General features: G+C 42.5%; 1 protein-coding gene across 5 annotated transcripts in view; it reads right to left on the minus strand.

Annotated features, from left to right (window-relative positions):
• Positions 1-12,924, minus strand: part of LOC134479797 (large ribosomal subunit protein eL19-like) — a 63,986-nt gene extending 51,062 nt beyond the window's left edge. For all 5 annotated transcript variants that reach the window (XR_015624661.1, XR_015624660.1, XM_087559479.1 and 2 more), the window contains exon 1: positions 12,657-12,924. Coding sequence is in view for 3 of the 5 variants with exons in the window: in XM_087559479.1 (XP_087415605.1) it covers positions 12,657-12,685 (29 nt within the window). In the remaining 2 variants the exon portion in view is untranslated. The remainder of the gene's footprint in view (positions 1-12,656) is intronic.
• Between the last annotated feature and the right edge of the window lie 457 nt (positions 12,925-13,381).

Here is a 13,381-nt window from a genome sequence, read left to right on the forward strand (position 1 = left end):
GACATTTTCTGTATCCATTCCTCTGTTAAGGGACATTTGGGTTCTTTCCAGCTTCTGGCTATTATAAATAAGGCTGCGATGAACATAGTGGAGCACGTGTCTTTTTTATATGTTGGGGCATCTTTTGGGTATATGCCCAAGAGAGGTATAGCTGGATCCTCAGGCAGTTCAATGTCCAATTTTCTGAGGAACCTCCAGACTGATTTCCAGAATGGTTGTACCAGTCTGCAATCCCACCAACAATGGAGGAGTGTTCCTCTTTCTCCACATCCTCGCCAGCATCTGCTGTCACCTGAGTCTTTGATCTTAGCCATTCTCACTGGTGTGAGGTAGATTCTTGACTCCGTAGGGCAGCGTAGAAAGCCATCAATGGAACTAGCTATTATACAGTAAATAAAAGAAGAAGCTACACAGAAGCACATGACCAGTGACTTCAACACAGAAGCACATGACCTAAGTGACACATTCCATTTGCATCTTTTTGTAGGTGAGAAGATGGAATATCTTGAAAAACATTGCCCAGTGGAGCAGTTTTGTCTCAACTCACTACCTACATTTTATAGACCAGGAACCCTATTAAGCTCTTTCTGAATTTAATTTACAAAGACGTAAAGCTGAGAGCACATGTAGTACAGATTGGATATTTTATATCTAATATATATTTTATATATTTTAAATCTTATGGACCATAAATATTTCCTATTTAGATTTTTCCAGATTTTGAGGTGTCTGCACATGCATGATGAGATATCTTAGGGGTAGGAACAAAGTCTAAATATTAATAGATTTGTGTTTCATCTATACCTCATACAAGTATCCTGAAATAAATTTTAAAAAATTAGTTTGCTTATGACTTGTCACATGAAATTGGCGTGTGGTTTCTACATATCATGTTGATGCTATAATATTTCCAGTTTGAAGCATGTTGGGCTTCAGGTTAAAGGTGTTTAGCATGTGTGGGTAAGGTAGCAATCAGGCAAGGATAAACACCAAGCCAATAGCTGTGTCTTTCATCCTTCGGAAGCAATTCTAATTTTCTCACTGAAGAAGATACTTTCTGGGTACAAAGTCTTTTCATCTAAATGATCATGTAACACAGTCTAACATAACCAACAGTTATGTATTTTGAGCAAAGCCTTTTCTATCAGATGGTCTGTTTCCCCCTCTGTCTCTCCTTTACTATTCTTTCTACCCATTATGTAGGAACAAAGCCATAATGCCTGAATGAGGAATGATATCCTGTAACCACGACACGCTAACATGAGGATGAATATCAAAATCTTAAGTGTGGTAGCGCTGAAGTGATAAGGGCCGACCCAATAGATCTACCCCCTTTTTTGTACTTAGGACAATGCACGAAGGATACTCTGTCAGTACAACTTTAACTACTACAAAAAATTCCGAGGTGTGTTTAAAGTTAAAAGAGGCTTATTTAATTTATACTTCTCAGTTTCAAGGGCTTCCATTTGATGGCCATCTTCATATTGGTTGTCCTGATATGGTACAGAGTAAGGGTTCCTCCTGTGGGTCTTTTCTAGTTTCTCTTCCTCCTCATAAAGCTACACATATGTGATCATAGAGACCATATTGTGATGAGCTTATCTAATTATCTTCTAAGGGCCATATCTTTTAACAGCACTTTTAGACGAAGTTTCGATTTCATAATCGATAAATTTCAACATGTGAATCCTCGAGAGATGCGTTAGAGCTCTATGAAAAATGTAGAATTCTATTAATAACCCTATTTGCAGTTAAAGGAGGGAGAAAGTGTGTGTGTGAGAGGGAGGAGTGTGTGTGTGTGTGTGTGTGTGCATGTGTGTGTGAGAGAGGAGGAAGCATGTGTGTATGTATGGTGGGGGGGAGAGTGTGTGTGTGAGAGAGAGAAAGTGAGAGAGGGGGGAAAGAAAGTGTGTGTGTGTGTGTGTGTGTGTGTGTGTGTGTGTGTGAGAGAGAGAGAGAGAGAGAGAGAGAGAGAGAGAGTCACTATCTTCACTCCATTGAGTGTGTGTGTGTGCATCAACTGTGTGTATGCATGCCCGTGAATGTGCGTTTGTGCTGTAACAATGAAAGAGGAGGAGAGGGACAGAAGCATGTGCTGTGTCCACTGTTGACATTTTTCATTTCCCTCTAGGTTCTATTTCCCATTTTTCATGCTGTGTAGACTCCCAGAGGACGGCTCCATATGGAACGCATCAGGAATCACTTGCTCTCCACCCTCCTGTTGGGTTTGGCAAGTAGAAGGCATTGGCAAGGGCTCTGGAGATCAGGAGGGCAGTAAGATGAGGATTTAGTCCTAGGCCTTCTTGGCTGTTCCTTAACTAAAGGCCACAGCTCTTTTGTGATGCTGTACTCCATGCAACTCACTCTCTAAGTTCCTATGGCCACTTCCTTCCTTTATCTATGGGGTGGGCCACAGGGTGGTGATGCCACACCACTTCACTCCTTGTTAGTTTTGCTGGACTCCACTTACATTTTTGTGAATGGCATCATTAGAAAATCTCTCTAAAATGCCCTGTAAGCCCCTGAAGTAGTGACAGAACTTGAAATGCATGGAAACAGGTCAGGTACGCCAGACAACAGTAGGGTAAAGGACTCTTAGAGGTCCTGGAAAGGCAGATCCAGTGCAGAAGGCAGAACCCTGACTCTGACATCATCGCATTTGACTCAATCCTGAATCAGCTCTGACTCTTTCTGTCCAGGGGCAGCTACTTTCCCTGCCTATAAAGTCTGATAACACTGGTATCTGCCTTATAAAACTGTAGTCAATACTGGACATAGTGTACATGCAAAGGACATCAATTCTTGTGACTTGGTAATCAGTCCACAAATGTGTTAATGGTAACTATTACTAAATGCAAAGGAGCAGACCAGATGCTCCTGGCTTCAGAAGACTTCTGTGGAGACAAATGACGAGACTGACTTCATATTCTAACATTCAATAAGTCACAGCTTTTACCCTCAGCTCCTGCTCTTCTCTTTCTATTATACGTGTGGACAGGCTGACAAGAGAGCCTGGTTCTGTTTTCAGCCCAAGGCAAACCCCAATTCTATGCCCTGAATTCCACTTGCCATCTCAGTAAGGTAAGACCATCCTCCCTCCTCATCTTTTCATTTCTGATTTCCTTAAGGGACCTGTCCTGCACTCCACAGCTACCTTGATGCTGTAGGTAAGTCATGCTTGTCTGGTACTGGTGCTCATTACTAATATCAACATGCAAATTAGACTTTGGACAGAAATCCACCTGTCCCTCTACGGGGGACATAGCAACCCTCTAGATTTTAGAAACCACTGCAAGGAACACCACACGTGTGTCACCCATCCTGTAAGAAGAGGAAGAAAAATCCTGGGCAAACTGAACTTATCTTTGTCTCCACAGCAGATGATATTTTAAAACTAGAAAATAGGTTGGGAGATAGAAAAGAAAATTCTAGTCTTCCCCACTGTGGGCGGCACAGGGAGATCTACCCCTTCCCATCCAGATTATCTCATGGTCTGTCGTACTCGTGGTCCTTCTCCCTGGCATGACTCAGCCAAGTCTTCTCTATTTGGGGCAAACCCTTTTCTATCATGTGGTCTGTTTCCCGCCTCTATTTTTCCTTTATCATTCTTTCTTCCCGTTATGTATCAGAAAGGTGCTCAAGCATCAAAGAGCAGACATCAGAATTACTGGAGGATATTTTCAAAATTCCGGACATGGAGTGCCTAGCCTCTGACTCGTGGAGTGAGAATTTGCTAAGAAGGTTCAGGGAAGAGGAAAGTCAGAAAAGTAAGTTCTCCAGTAGATCCCAATAAGCAGTCAGATAGAGAATTAGAATAGATCAGATACTGGATATTAGTTTATAATAGCTGTTATTGATGTTTAAGATTTGACCATGCCCATCCCTGTTTACTATCCTCTAGCTTTCCCAGGCGCCCCCAAAAGTGTTCTTTTCTCATCTTCTGTTGCCTTCATGTTTTTTTTTAAATAATTGTCTACTGAGTGCAGTTGGTGCTGCCCATGTGTGCATGGGTGTGGGGTCATCCACTGAAGCAGGAGAAACCTACCCTTGGCTCTACCTCCCAAAGGAAAGTGACTGTTCATTCCCACCAGTAATCAACTGCAGACAGCTCCTCAGCTAGGCATTAGGGCCTCATAAGCCCCTCCAACACTGGCTTGTTTTAATGCCTATGATGTCTTAACCACAGTGATGGTGTGCTCCAGGTGTTTGCTAGTCACTCTGCAGACAGTGTATCCAATTAAGATAGAATATATCCTTTCTTCATTTGTAAAGTGGAATAAGGTAGAAACGTTGAAGAGAATATTTACTAATACAAAGAAGTACCAGAATACCGTACATCAGAATCACATTGACTCCGCTTACAATTTTCTTATGAGTGAGCTAAGATACCAGAATAAAACCTATTCATTCTGTAACCATTCCATACTAAATATTTTTGCTAGCAGTGACCAGCACGGAAAAAAGAAATGGCAATAATTAAAGCTGCACACAGGAAAATTTACAGAGAATGAAAATGTGACTGAATTTCTCTATTTCGATGTTCATAGAGTCTTACATGCAAATAACGAATAGGGGAAAATCAGACTTGGCGAGCATAATCCGCAGCTAATAAAACTGCTAAATTGGCAAATGTAAAAAATTTATTGTTGCCCAAAAAGTTGACAGAAGATTCCAATTTTTTTGCTAAGTTTAGTATAAATACTTTGACCCATGACAATTGGATTCAGTACAAATAATAACTATAAAATAAAAGTTACAATTACAGAAACTATAATCATTAAAATTTGATATGAATAACAACAAAAGTATCCCCATATTAAATAATATATTCACTTAAACCTCATGTGGAAAATAATTGATTCCAGTGAAAAGAATTTTAGTAAATTAAAATAGAAAATGGAAAAAATGGAAATATATTAATCTTTTGGAACATAAAATGTATCCAAGAATTAAAGTGGCGCAACAGAAATTAGACCTAAAACATTACAATTGCATTATTTTAAAAAATGCAATTCTATCGTTATTCATGTAATTCTGATATAAAAGTTTCTTTCTGTTCCTTAATGCAGGAATCGAAAGATTCTTGGTTCAGGAGGTGCACAAGGTCAAAATGAAATGGTTTGGTCAAAAGAAAAGGCTCATAACTCCTTTTACTTAATGATTTGTTGGATGTTCTGATGGAAAGAACGGTCGGATGAGTTTGGAAGAGGGGAGGAAACCGTGGAGCAAGAGCAGGAGCACAAAGCTCGGTGGCCGCAGGTGCGGGGGTCTCCACATGGTCAACCACGCAGGCTGGAAAGGAAGAGCCCAACCGCCACTCCGTTTAGGTTTTCTTGAGTTCCAGTTCTCTATCTAGTTTTGTATTGGGGTAACTGCATTATAATTCCAAGTCTGGAGCTAGTCAGCAGCGTTTAGTTTTCAAAATGAAGCTTTGAGTGTAAGGAGAAAGAAGGATAAAAGGGATGTTGACAAGAATGCGAAGGGATTAGATCCTCACAGGGGCTCCTGGGACTGCAAAGAGCTGACATCACTCCGTTCACGAGGCCTTCTAGTAACGCTATTTGTAAGAGAGATCAGAAACAGTCTAAGTGAGGAGGAATGAACGTGTGGACAAGATATGGAGTGTTGGCTCACCATAAGAAGCAGATATCCAAAACAGGGTATAACAGGGATCATCTCTGAAAATGGCCATAGTGTGGCCAAACCCTACTGATATCAAATGACCCAAGAAGGGATATCTATGAAGACAGAAAGTAGATGATGAGTGCCTATCACTTTTATTTTTTACATCCCTATGTTTACTTCTATGGGTTGGAACCATAACTGGGGAATAGAAGCTCAGTGTCTATGTTTCCCATGATGCCTTGCGTTCAGTTGTGCCACATTCCGATTCTGAAATGTGGCCCCATGAGCAAAAGTTGTGTGTGTGGTCCAGGTGACGAGACATTTGTTTGTGTCTATTCTTTTTCCCCTGGCCCAACGGACTCCAGACAATCCACAAGAGGACTAGAGCATTAAAATGGAAAATTCCTGGGTCTTTAAATCCCTATGCGGGGGAAACCCCAGCTGTCACTGAGCACGCTACACTAGGCTGATCATCTCTGAGAAATAAGCAGCTCATGCCACGCTCGCTAACAGAAGTTTAAACAGTCAACACACTTTTGACAGCAATGGAGCGACATCTGTGACACTTGCTGTCATTTTTCGTGGTTTTGAAATAAAATACAGTAGAGACCGGGAAACAGCTGAATACAGAAACCGAAAGGTAGGCTTCATTTTTGGATGGGTGTGGGAGGCTGACTCTTCTACCGAAAGTTTTACTGTTTACTGTACACACCAGCAGCCTGACATTGCTTTAGATGCTGGTGCACTTTGTTTAATCTCGAGTTCACGGGACAAATAACATGTCAATTCTGAGTCATCTGTCCAATTCGTGAGTTCTATTCTACGTAGAGCAAGCCTACAGCGGCAATGATAGACAGTAAGACAAACACACGTCCTGAATACATAAAGCATGCAGTGGAGTGGACTGTGCAAAGTTCCGTGTAAGTACAGAAACAAGAAACTGAGCAGTGGTGCTCCGGTTTGAGGAAGGCCACCAGGTAACATGTCACAAGGGGGGTGGGAGGGTATTGCAACCACGATTCCAGGACCACAGGGAAACGAGCCATGACTTCCAGACAGAGGTAAAGACAGAATCAAGGAGGTGCTGCAAATAACTAAGTTCCTGGGGGAAGGTGGATGAAAGGAGACTGGAGATGGAAAGCCAGACACAGGAGACCTCTGTGGGGCCCCCTTGGGCTGCCAGCTCTACTCGTGCCATTTTTGAGTCTGCTTCTCAGCAACGTTTAGTCAAAGTAACAACCATTCCCTTCTCGGGACATTTCCATCACTTCTGTGGCACCAACCTTGCATCATTCTGTTCTCTGGGTGCTCCTCTGGGGAATGGTCTTTGACAATGGAATCCCCCCTAGGATTTCAATTTGGGCGTTTTGGGCCTCTCCGTCTACACAGAACATTCTCGTCATTTCAGTTAGATGCCAACGTCTTCCAGCTTTAAACCTCTAATCCAGAAACTAGACTTGCATATTGTACTGGCTGGTTTTGTGTGTCGACTTGACACAAGCTGGAGTTATCACGGAGAAAGGAGCCTCCCTTGAGGAAATGCCTCCATGAGACCCAGCTGTAAGGCATTTTCTCAATTAGTGATCAAGGGGGCAGGGCCCAGCCCATTGTGGGTGGAGCCATCCCTGGGCTGGTAGTCTTGGATTCTATAGGAAAGCAAGCTGAGCAAGCCAGGGGAAGCAAGCCATTAAGAAACATCCCTCCATGGCCTCTGCATCAGCTCCTGCTTCCTGACCTGCTTGAGTTCCAGTCCTGACTTCCTTTGGTGATGAACAGCAATGTGGAAGTGTAAGCTGAATAAACCCTTTCCTCCCCAATTTGCTTCTTGGTCATGATGTTTGTACAGGAATAGAAACCCTGACTAAGACGCATATATTTGAATATCTAGAAATTAAGCTCGCAAATTAAGTTACAGCATCCTAAGTGACCTCGGGCCTCCATGGGATGCTCTCAGAAGGCCTGGTGCTGATGCGTTTTCCCAGGTGGATTTCACATGGTTGATTCTTGCTGAGGAGGAAGGGCAATGCTGGAACTTTATTGCTTTTACTTACTCCTGTGCTCTGCAAACACTCTTAGATATCTACCAGTAGGGAGGATTAAGTGATATTAAGGTGGATACAGCTAGCTTACTACTCAGAAGGAAATCAATCTATACTTACCAATGAGTTTATAGTGTGTCAGAAATTACTCACTGCTACATCTTTTTATCCTCACAGTTCTTAAATCTTTTAGATTTATTTTTATACATATAGTATTTTTTTTTTTTTTTGGTTCTTTTTTTTGGAGCTGGGGACCGAACCCAGGGCCTTGCGCTTCCTAGGTAAGCGCTCTACCACTGAGCTAAATCCCCAGCCCCTACATATAGTATTTTGTCTGAATGAATGTATCCATGCCATGTGCATGCCTGGTGTCTAAAAAGGTCAAAAGAAGGCATTGGATGCCCTAGAACCAGAGCTATGGATGGTGGGAGCCACTGTGCGGGTGCTGGGAATCAAATCTGGTCCTCCTTAAGAGCAGCAAGTGATCCTAACTGTTGAGTCCACTTGCCCAGTCCCCTGCAATTCTTTTGATGGATATTATTGTTACCTGTAGGCAATGAGGACATGAGGTAACTCCTACATTGTACATGGATTAATGACAATACATAAAGCAAGAACACGTAACTTAGACAATTTTCCACTGAAATTTATTCTTTTTCCTCAATACTGAGAAGTCATACAACTATGTGAGGGGAGCCATTCCATTCCCTGCAAACATCTATATCCATACCCATATTATATTCGTTTCTGTCCCCACTATACACTCTTAAATCTCACCCCTCAGAGAACCCAGATCCTACCTTTCCCTTCCTGCTAAGGAAAGCAAACCTTAAAGTATTTACCTGAACTGAGTAAAATTGTGTTTGTTGAAATACCTACCATTGAAGATTCTGCAATACTTTCTCATGTGCGTGTGTGCGCGTGCGTGTGTGTCTGTGTGTAAATCCTAGGGGACTGGCTTACAAAAGTAAAGAGGGCACCAGTACACATCTGCAAGCCGCAAACCCAGAATATTCAAGACATTAGAGTTGTGTTAGAGCTAAGGATAAGGAATAGGGAGAATGGACGTTCTAAGCTCAGCTCAAAGGTCAGCAGGCTTGAGACCCGGGAAAACTCAATGCTTTTGCTTGAGTCCAAGGTAGGGGAAAGGCCAGTGTCGAGGTTCAGAGGCCTCTCCCCCAAGCCCTTCTTGGATAGCCAGCTTCTTTGCTTTACTTGGACCCACAGCTGATTCACTGAAGCCAATCCTCACAAAAGCCACTTTGCTTCTTTGGCCTAGTAACTTATATGCTTCCTTCTCAAAATGTCGCTCAGCTACATCAACGCAGAAAACGAACTTAGCTAGCATACGGGACCTGTTTGGGTATAATGGCCTCATGGTCTGTGTAGCGGAGGTTGATAAAAGCCTAGTGGCTGCGCTCTCTCAGTGTGTTCTTCAACTGTCTACTGAATACACTCGAGTACATTACGATCCTGGCCTTGGAGAGAAACAGCACTTTACGGTTTTGGTGATGATGATAATGAAGTGTAAGTCACTTAAACACTCCACAGTTGTATTTATGGAGCAAGATGTTTCCTTTAATGTTATTTTACAGGCAACGGGGAAGCATCTGCAAACACATTTTGGATAACAGACAAGTTTGTCAGGGTTTTGAGTTACTCCCCACTCAGAGCGCTGGAGTATCTTATGTTAACATGGAACATTCACACTTTATACAACCAGGCCTTGGGCAGACTTCAAAATATCTGGGAAACAGACTCAGTCTAAAGAGAACTCTGTGCACTGGGGACTGGGCAATCTGTCCTAACTGCCCCAAGAAATAGATTAGAAGTTAAAGCTCATTCACATTAGAGTTTGATGCAGTGAACATTCAGCTCCAGAATCCACCACAGCAGGGACGAGGGTGCCAAACTGAGGGTGGATGGTTCCTCCTGTGCTTAGCACTTGGTTTGGAGCTCAATTCCTTCCTGTTCTGAACCAGAGAATAAAGCCAACACCTAAGGGGAACTGTGAAAACAGATACTGTTCAGAATTTGCTTTGAGGGGACATTACTCTCTTGGAGTACAAAACACAGGGGATTGGGGGGACTTTGACTTCGGCCATTATGGTTGGCATCGTAGGGTGAGGGACTTTTGACATCAGTCCTTCAACAACTTAACCAGCTTCCTCTGGTTAACAAGTCACAGAGAGGAGACGCATTGAGAAACTGCTGATTTCTCTGTCACCTCCAACTTAGAATTTGGGAGTTCACTCTTCTGGCCCGGGTACATCTGACCATGGTAGAGTCCACGTGAAGCGCCATGAGTGCACAGCTTCAGGGTGCTTCTCATTCTGTGTGTGAATGAAGCGGGTCCTCTCCCACTCACACTGACGTTGTTGGTAGAAGTGTTCTCATTTTCTCTTGGAAGTAACATATGAAAACTGTAAGCTAGCACCCATTTCGTTTACTTCTTTATTTAATACCGTTTTCTTTTTAGCATCTGAATAGACCCTGGGACTAAAATGTTATAGGAGAGCTTAGGAATCATGACTTCATGGAGATTTCAGCTTAATGATTTCATTAGTAGTTTCATAATAACTTGCCTGTCCATGCCCTTCATTGTACATTTTATCACTATAAAGAAAAAAACTAACAAAAGAAATGAAATGAAACATTTCCTCCCTCCTAGTTTGACTTCTCCCATTACGAATTTCTTTCCACAGCGTAGTCTTTCCTATATCTTAATGTTAGTGTTAATTTGGGGGTATATTTTGCACTCATGTTCTCAGGCACAAATTACTTCTGAAAATTTCTCTCCATGGATATCATATCACAAGAATGCTCAAAATTTTGATTTTCAAAAAATATAGGTGGCTTGACACATATTGCCTAGTTATCCTTTTATCCTGAGGCATTTAGCTGCATAGAATTCTGTAATAAATAATGTGAAATTATTTTTTTTTCTTATACTGTGTCTGTCAGAGACTAAAGAGCTGGAATTCTGTAAGTTAGTGCTGTGAGACACATCTCCTTCTGTGTTGAATGAGAAAAGGAAGTGACTGGCATGAGGCACTCGTGTTTACCTTAAAACTGTTGGGCATCCTGTATGAAGCACAAACACAAACCCTGTTTCTTAGTGGACATGTTATACAAAGGCATTCTCTCCTTCTCTTTCTTAAAAATAGGAAGGAAAATAGAAGGAAATATATGTGTGCTTGTATAACTTACATGTATTCTAAGAGAGCCTTAAACCCTTCATGTCTCTGAGAATGACTGTGAACTTCTGATCCTCCTACTTGTACCTTCTGAGTGCTAGGATGACAGGTGTGTGTCACCATAGCTGGTTTATGTGGTGAGGAACTCATGCCTCTAGTGTCTATCAACTGAACTACATTCTTTTTTTTCCCTCCATCTTTATTAAATTGGGTGTTTCTTATTTACATTTCAATTGTTATTCCCTTTCCCAGTTTCCGGGCCAACATCCCCCTTACCCCTCTTCCTCCCCTTCTATATGGCCTTCCCCTCCCCATCCTCCCCCCATTGCCGCCCTCCCCCCAACGATCACATTCACTGGGGGTTCAGTATTGGCAGGACCAAGGGCTTCCCCTTCCACTGGTGCTCTTACTAGGATATTCATTGCTACCTATGAGGTCAGAGTCCGGAGTCAGTCCATGTATAGTCTTTAGGTAGTGGCTTAGTCCCTGGAAGCTCTGGTTGCTTGACATTGTTGTACATATGGGGTCTCGAGCCCCTTCAAGCTCTTTCAGTCCTAACCAAAAAGACATCTTTGTTTTTGAGGGGAAATCTTGTGTAGCCCAAGCTGGCTTTATTCTTGGTTGTAAATGTAAGTCTAGACTATATTACAAGATGTATGAGTGGACCTAAAAGTTCATTTCCAGAGAGAATTGACTAAGGGGAGATGACCCTACCCCAGCATGTGTGGCATCTTCTGTCAGGCAGCCTAGAAAGGAAGAGATGGGAGGGGCTGCCTGCTTCTTGCTCGCCTGCCTTCACGTACGTGCGGCTGGAGCGTGTGTCCATCTCGTCGTTGTTGCTCTCCTTTGATGACATCACAGGGCAGCTTCTTGGCTTTCAAACATGTTTGAAGACCAGAGACTCTTCTGGAATCTTCTAGGTTTTCAGGACCAGATTGGAAGTGCCAAGGCGTTTCACCTAATGTACTGAGTAGCTCTGAGGTTCTCAGCTTCTCCAGTGCACAGACAGCTATTGTTGGACCACCCAGTCCCTATTGTGTAAGCCAATCTATTAAATACCCTTATAATATATTGATTTTGTATTGGTTATGTTATCTAGTGAATCCTGACTAAAACATGTTAAAAGAAAGATTTGTGAAAACCATCGAAAGTTTAAATTATTCTTAAATCAACACAATTTATAATGACTTATTGGAATTCTAAAATGTCGATTTAATGTTGCAACAGATGCATTCTTTGGTAAGATAGAATTTTTTTCTTTTGCCCAGTCTTCTAATAGCCTTCTTGTTGGCTCTTTTTATTATCTATTTTTTAGACTGTAATTTAGTTAAAACATTTTTTCCTTTTTTACTTCCAAACCTTCCAAATAACCCTCCCCTTCTTTTTCAAACTCATGACCTCTCTTTTAATTGTTACCGCAATGCATATATGTACTTGTATGCACACATACATTCCTAAGTACAACCTGTTCAGTCTATATTCTGTCACCTGAATGTAGATTTTCACTGTATTTGTCACTGGAAAATTGATTGGTGTGCTCTTCCCTGAGAAGGATCGCTAATCCCTAGCAACATTAGAAGCTCTACCTGCAAAACCTTACCAAGAGGGGCCACCCAAACATTAGCTGAACAGAAATGACACCAACAAACGTGCCAAACTGGATGGGGGAAAGTCCATGATGCCTCAACCCTACACAAAGAGTTGCAGACAACATAGTGACCCTTGACCACCCTTACTCATTTTCTTACTGATCAGATCAATTTCTTTCTTCATGCAAAAATCGGTAAGAACTTACTGGGAAAAAAGGTGTGACCTGTTATCCATCTTGGTTTGCTTCTTCAAAGGGCGAGGAAGTGTGGGGGTGGGTATTCCGGCTGGGATTCTTCATGCAGCCATTGTGGGATTGTCTGTAAGGCAAGGCAAGCAGAAGCTAAGGAAGAGCAGGACGGAGTAGTTAGGTGGAGCTCCCAGAGCTGCTTCTGGATTTCCAATGCCCTTGAGAGGCCTACTGGGCTCCGAATTAACAGCAGCTGCTCACTCTCGCTCCCTTTCCTGTCTGCCACAGCTACCAGCAGCTGTTCATCTCTTTTACCCCACGGCCAGATGCAAACAGCTGTTCTCTCTCTCCTCACAATTGTCAGTGGTGGCTCATTTTTTGTCCCTCACCCCAAACACATGAGCACCAATTTCATTTTTCAGTTCTAAGGAAATATGCAAAGGCTTCAGGAAGGTCGGGACGGGGTGAGGAGAATGGGAACAAGACGCGCTTAGATGCAGAAAGAGCTTGTGCGAGCAAGCTGCAAGGTGGGTGAGAGCGCCTTCATTATTCCTTTGGGGCTGCATCAGCCTGTCACACAGGCTCTGTGACATCGTCCTTACTGAGACCATCACCTCAGAAAGTGGTGAGACACAGTCAAGAAACGACAAGAAACAGAGTTCCTAGGAGGAGTCCTGTGATGGAACTCTGGGGATCCGGCTTCTGTTACTGTATTTAAGAAATGTATACAGGATCCCAGCATA

The sequence above is a fragment of the Rattus norvegicus genome, chromosome 7 (assembly GCF_021556685.1).
Source record: "Rattus norvegicus strain SHRSP/BbbUtx chromosome 7, alternate assembly SHRSP_T2T, whole genome shotgun sequence".
Classification (NCBI taxonomy): Eukaryota; Metazoa; Chordata; class Mammalia; order Rodentia; family Muridae; genus Rattus; species Rattus norvegicus.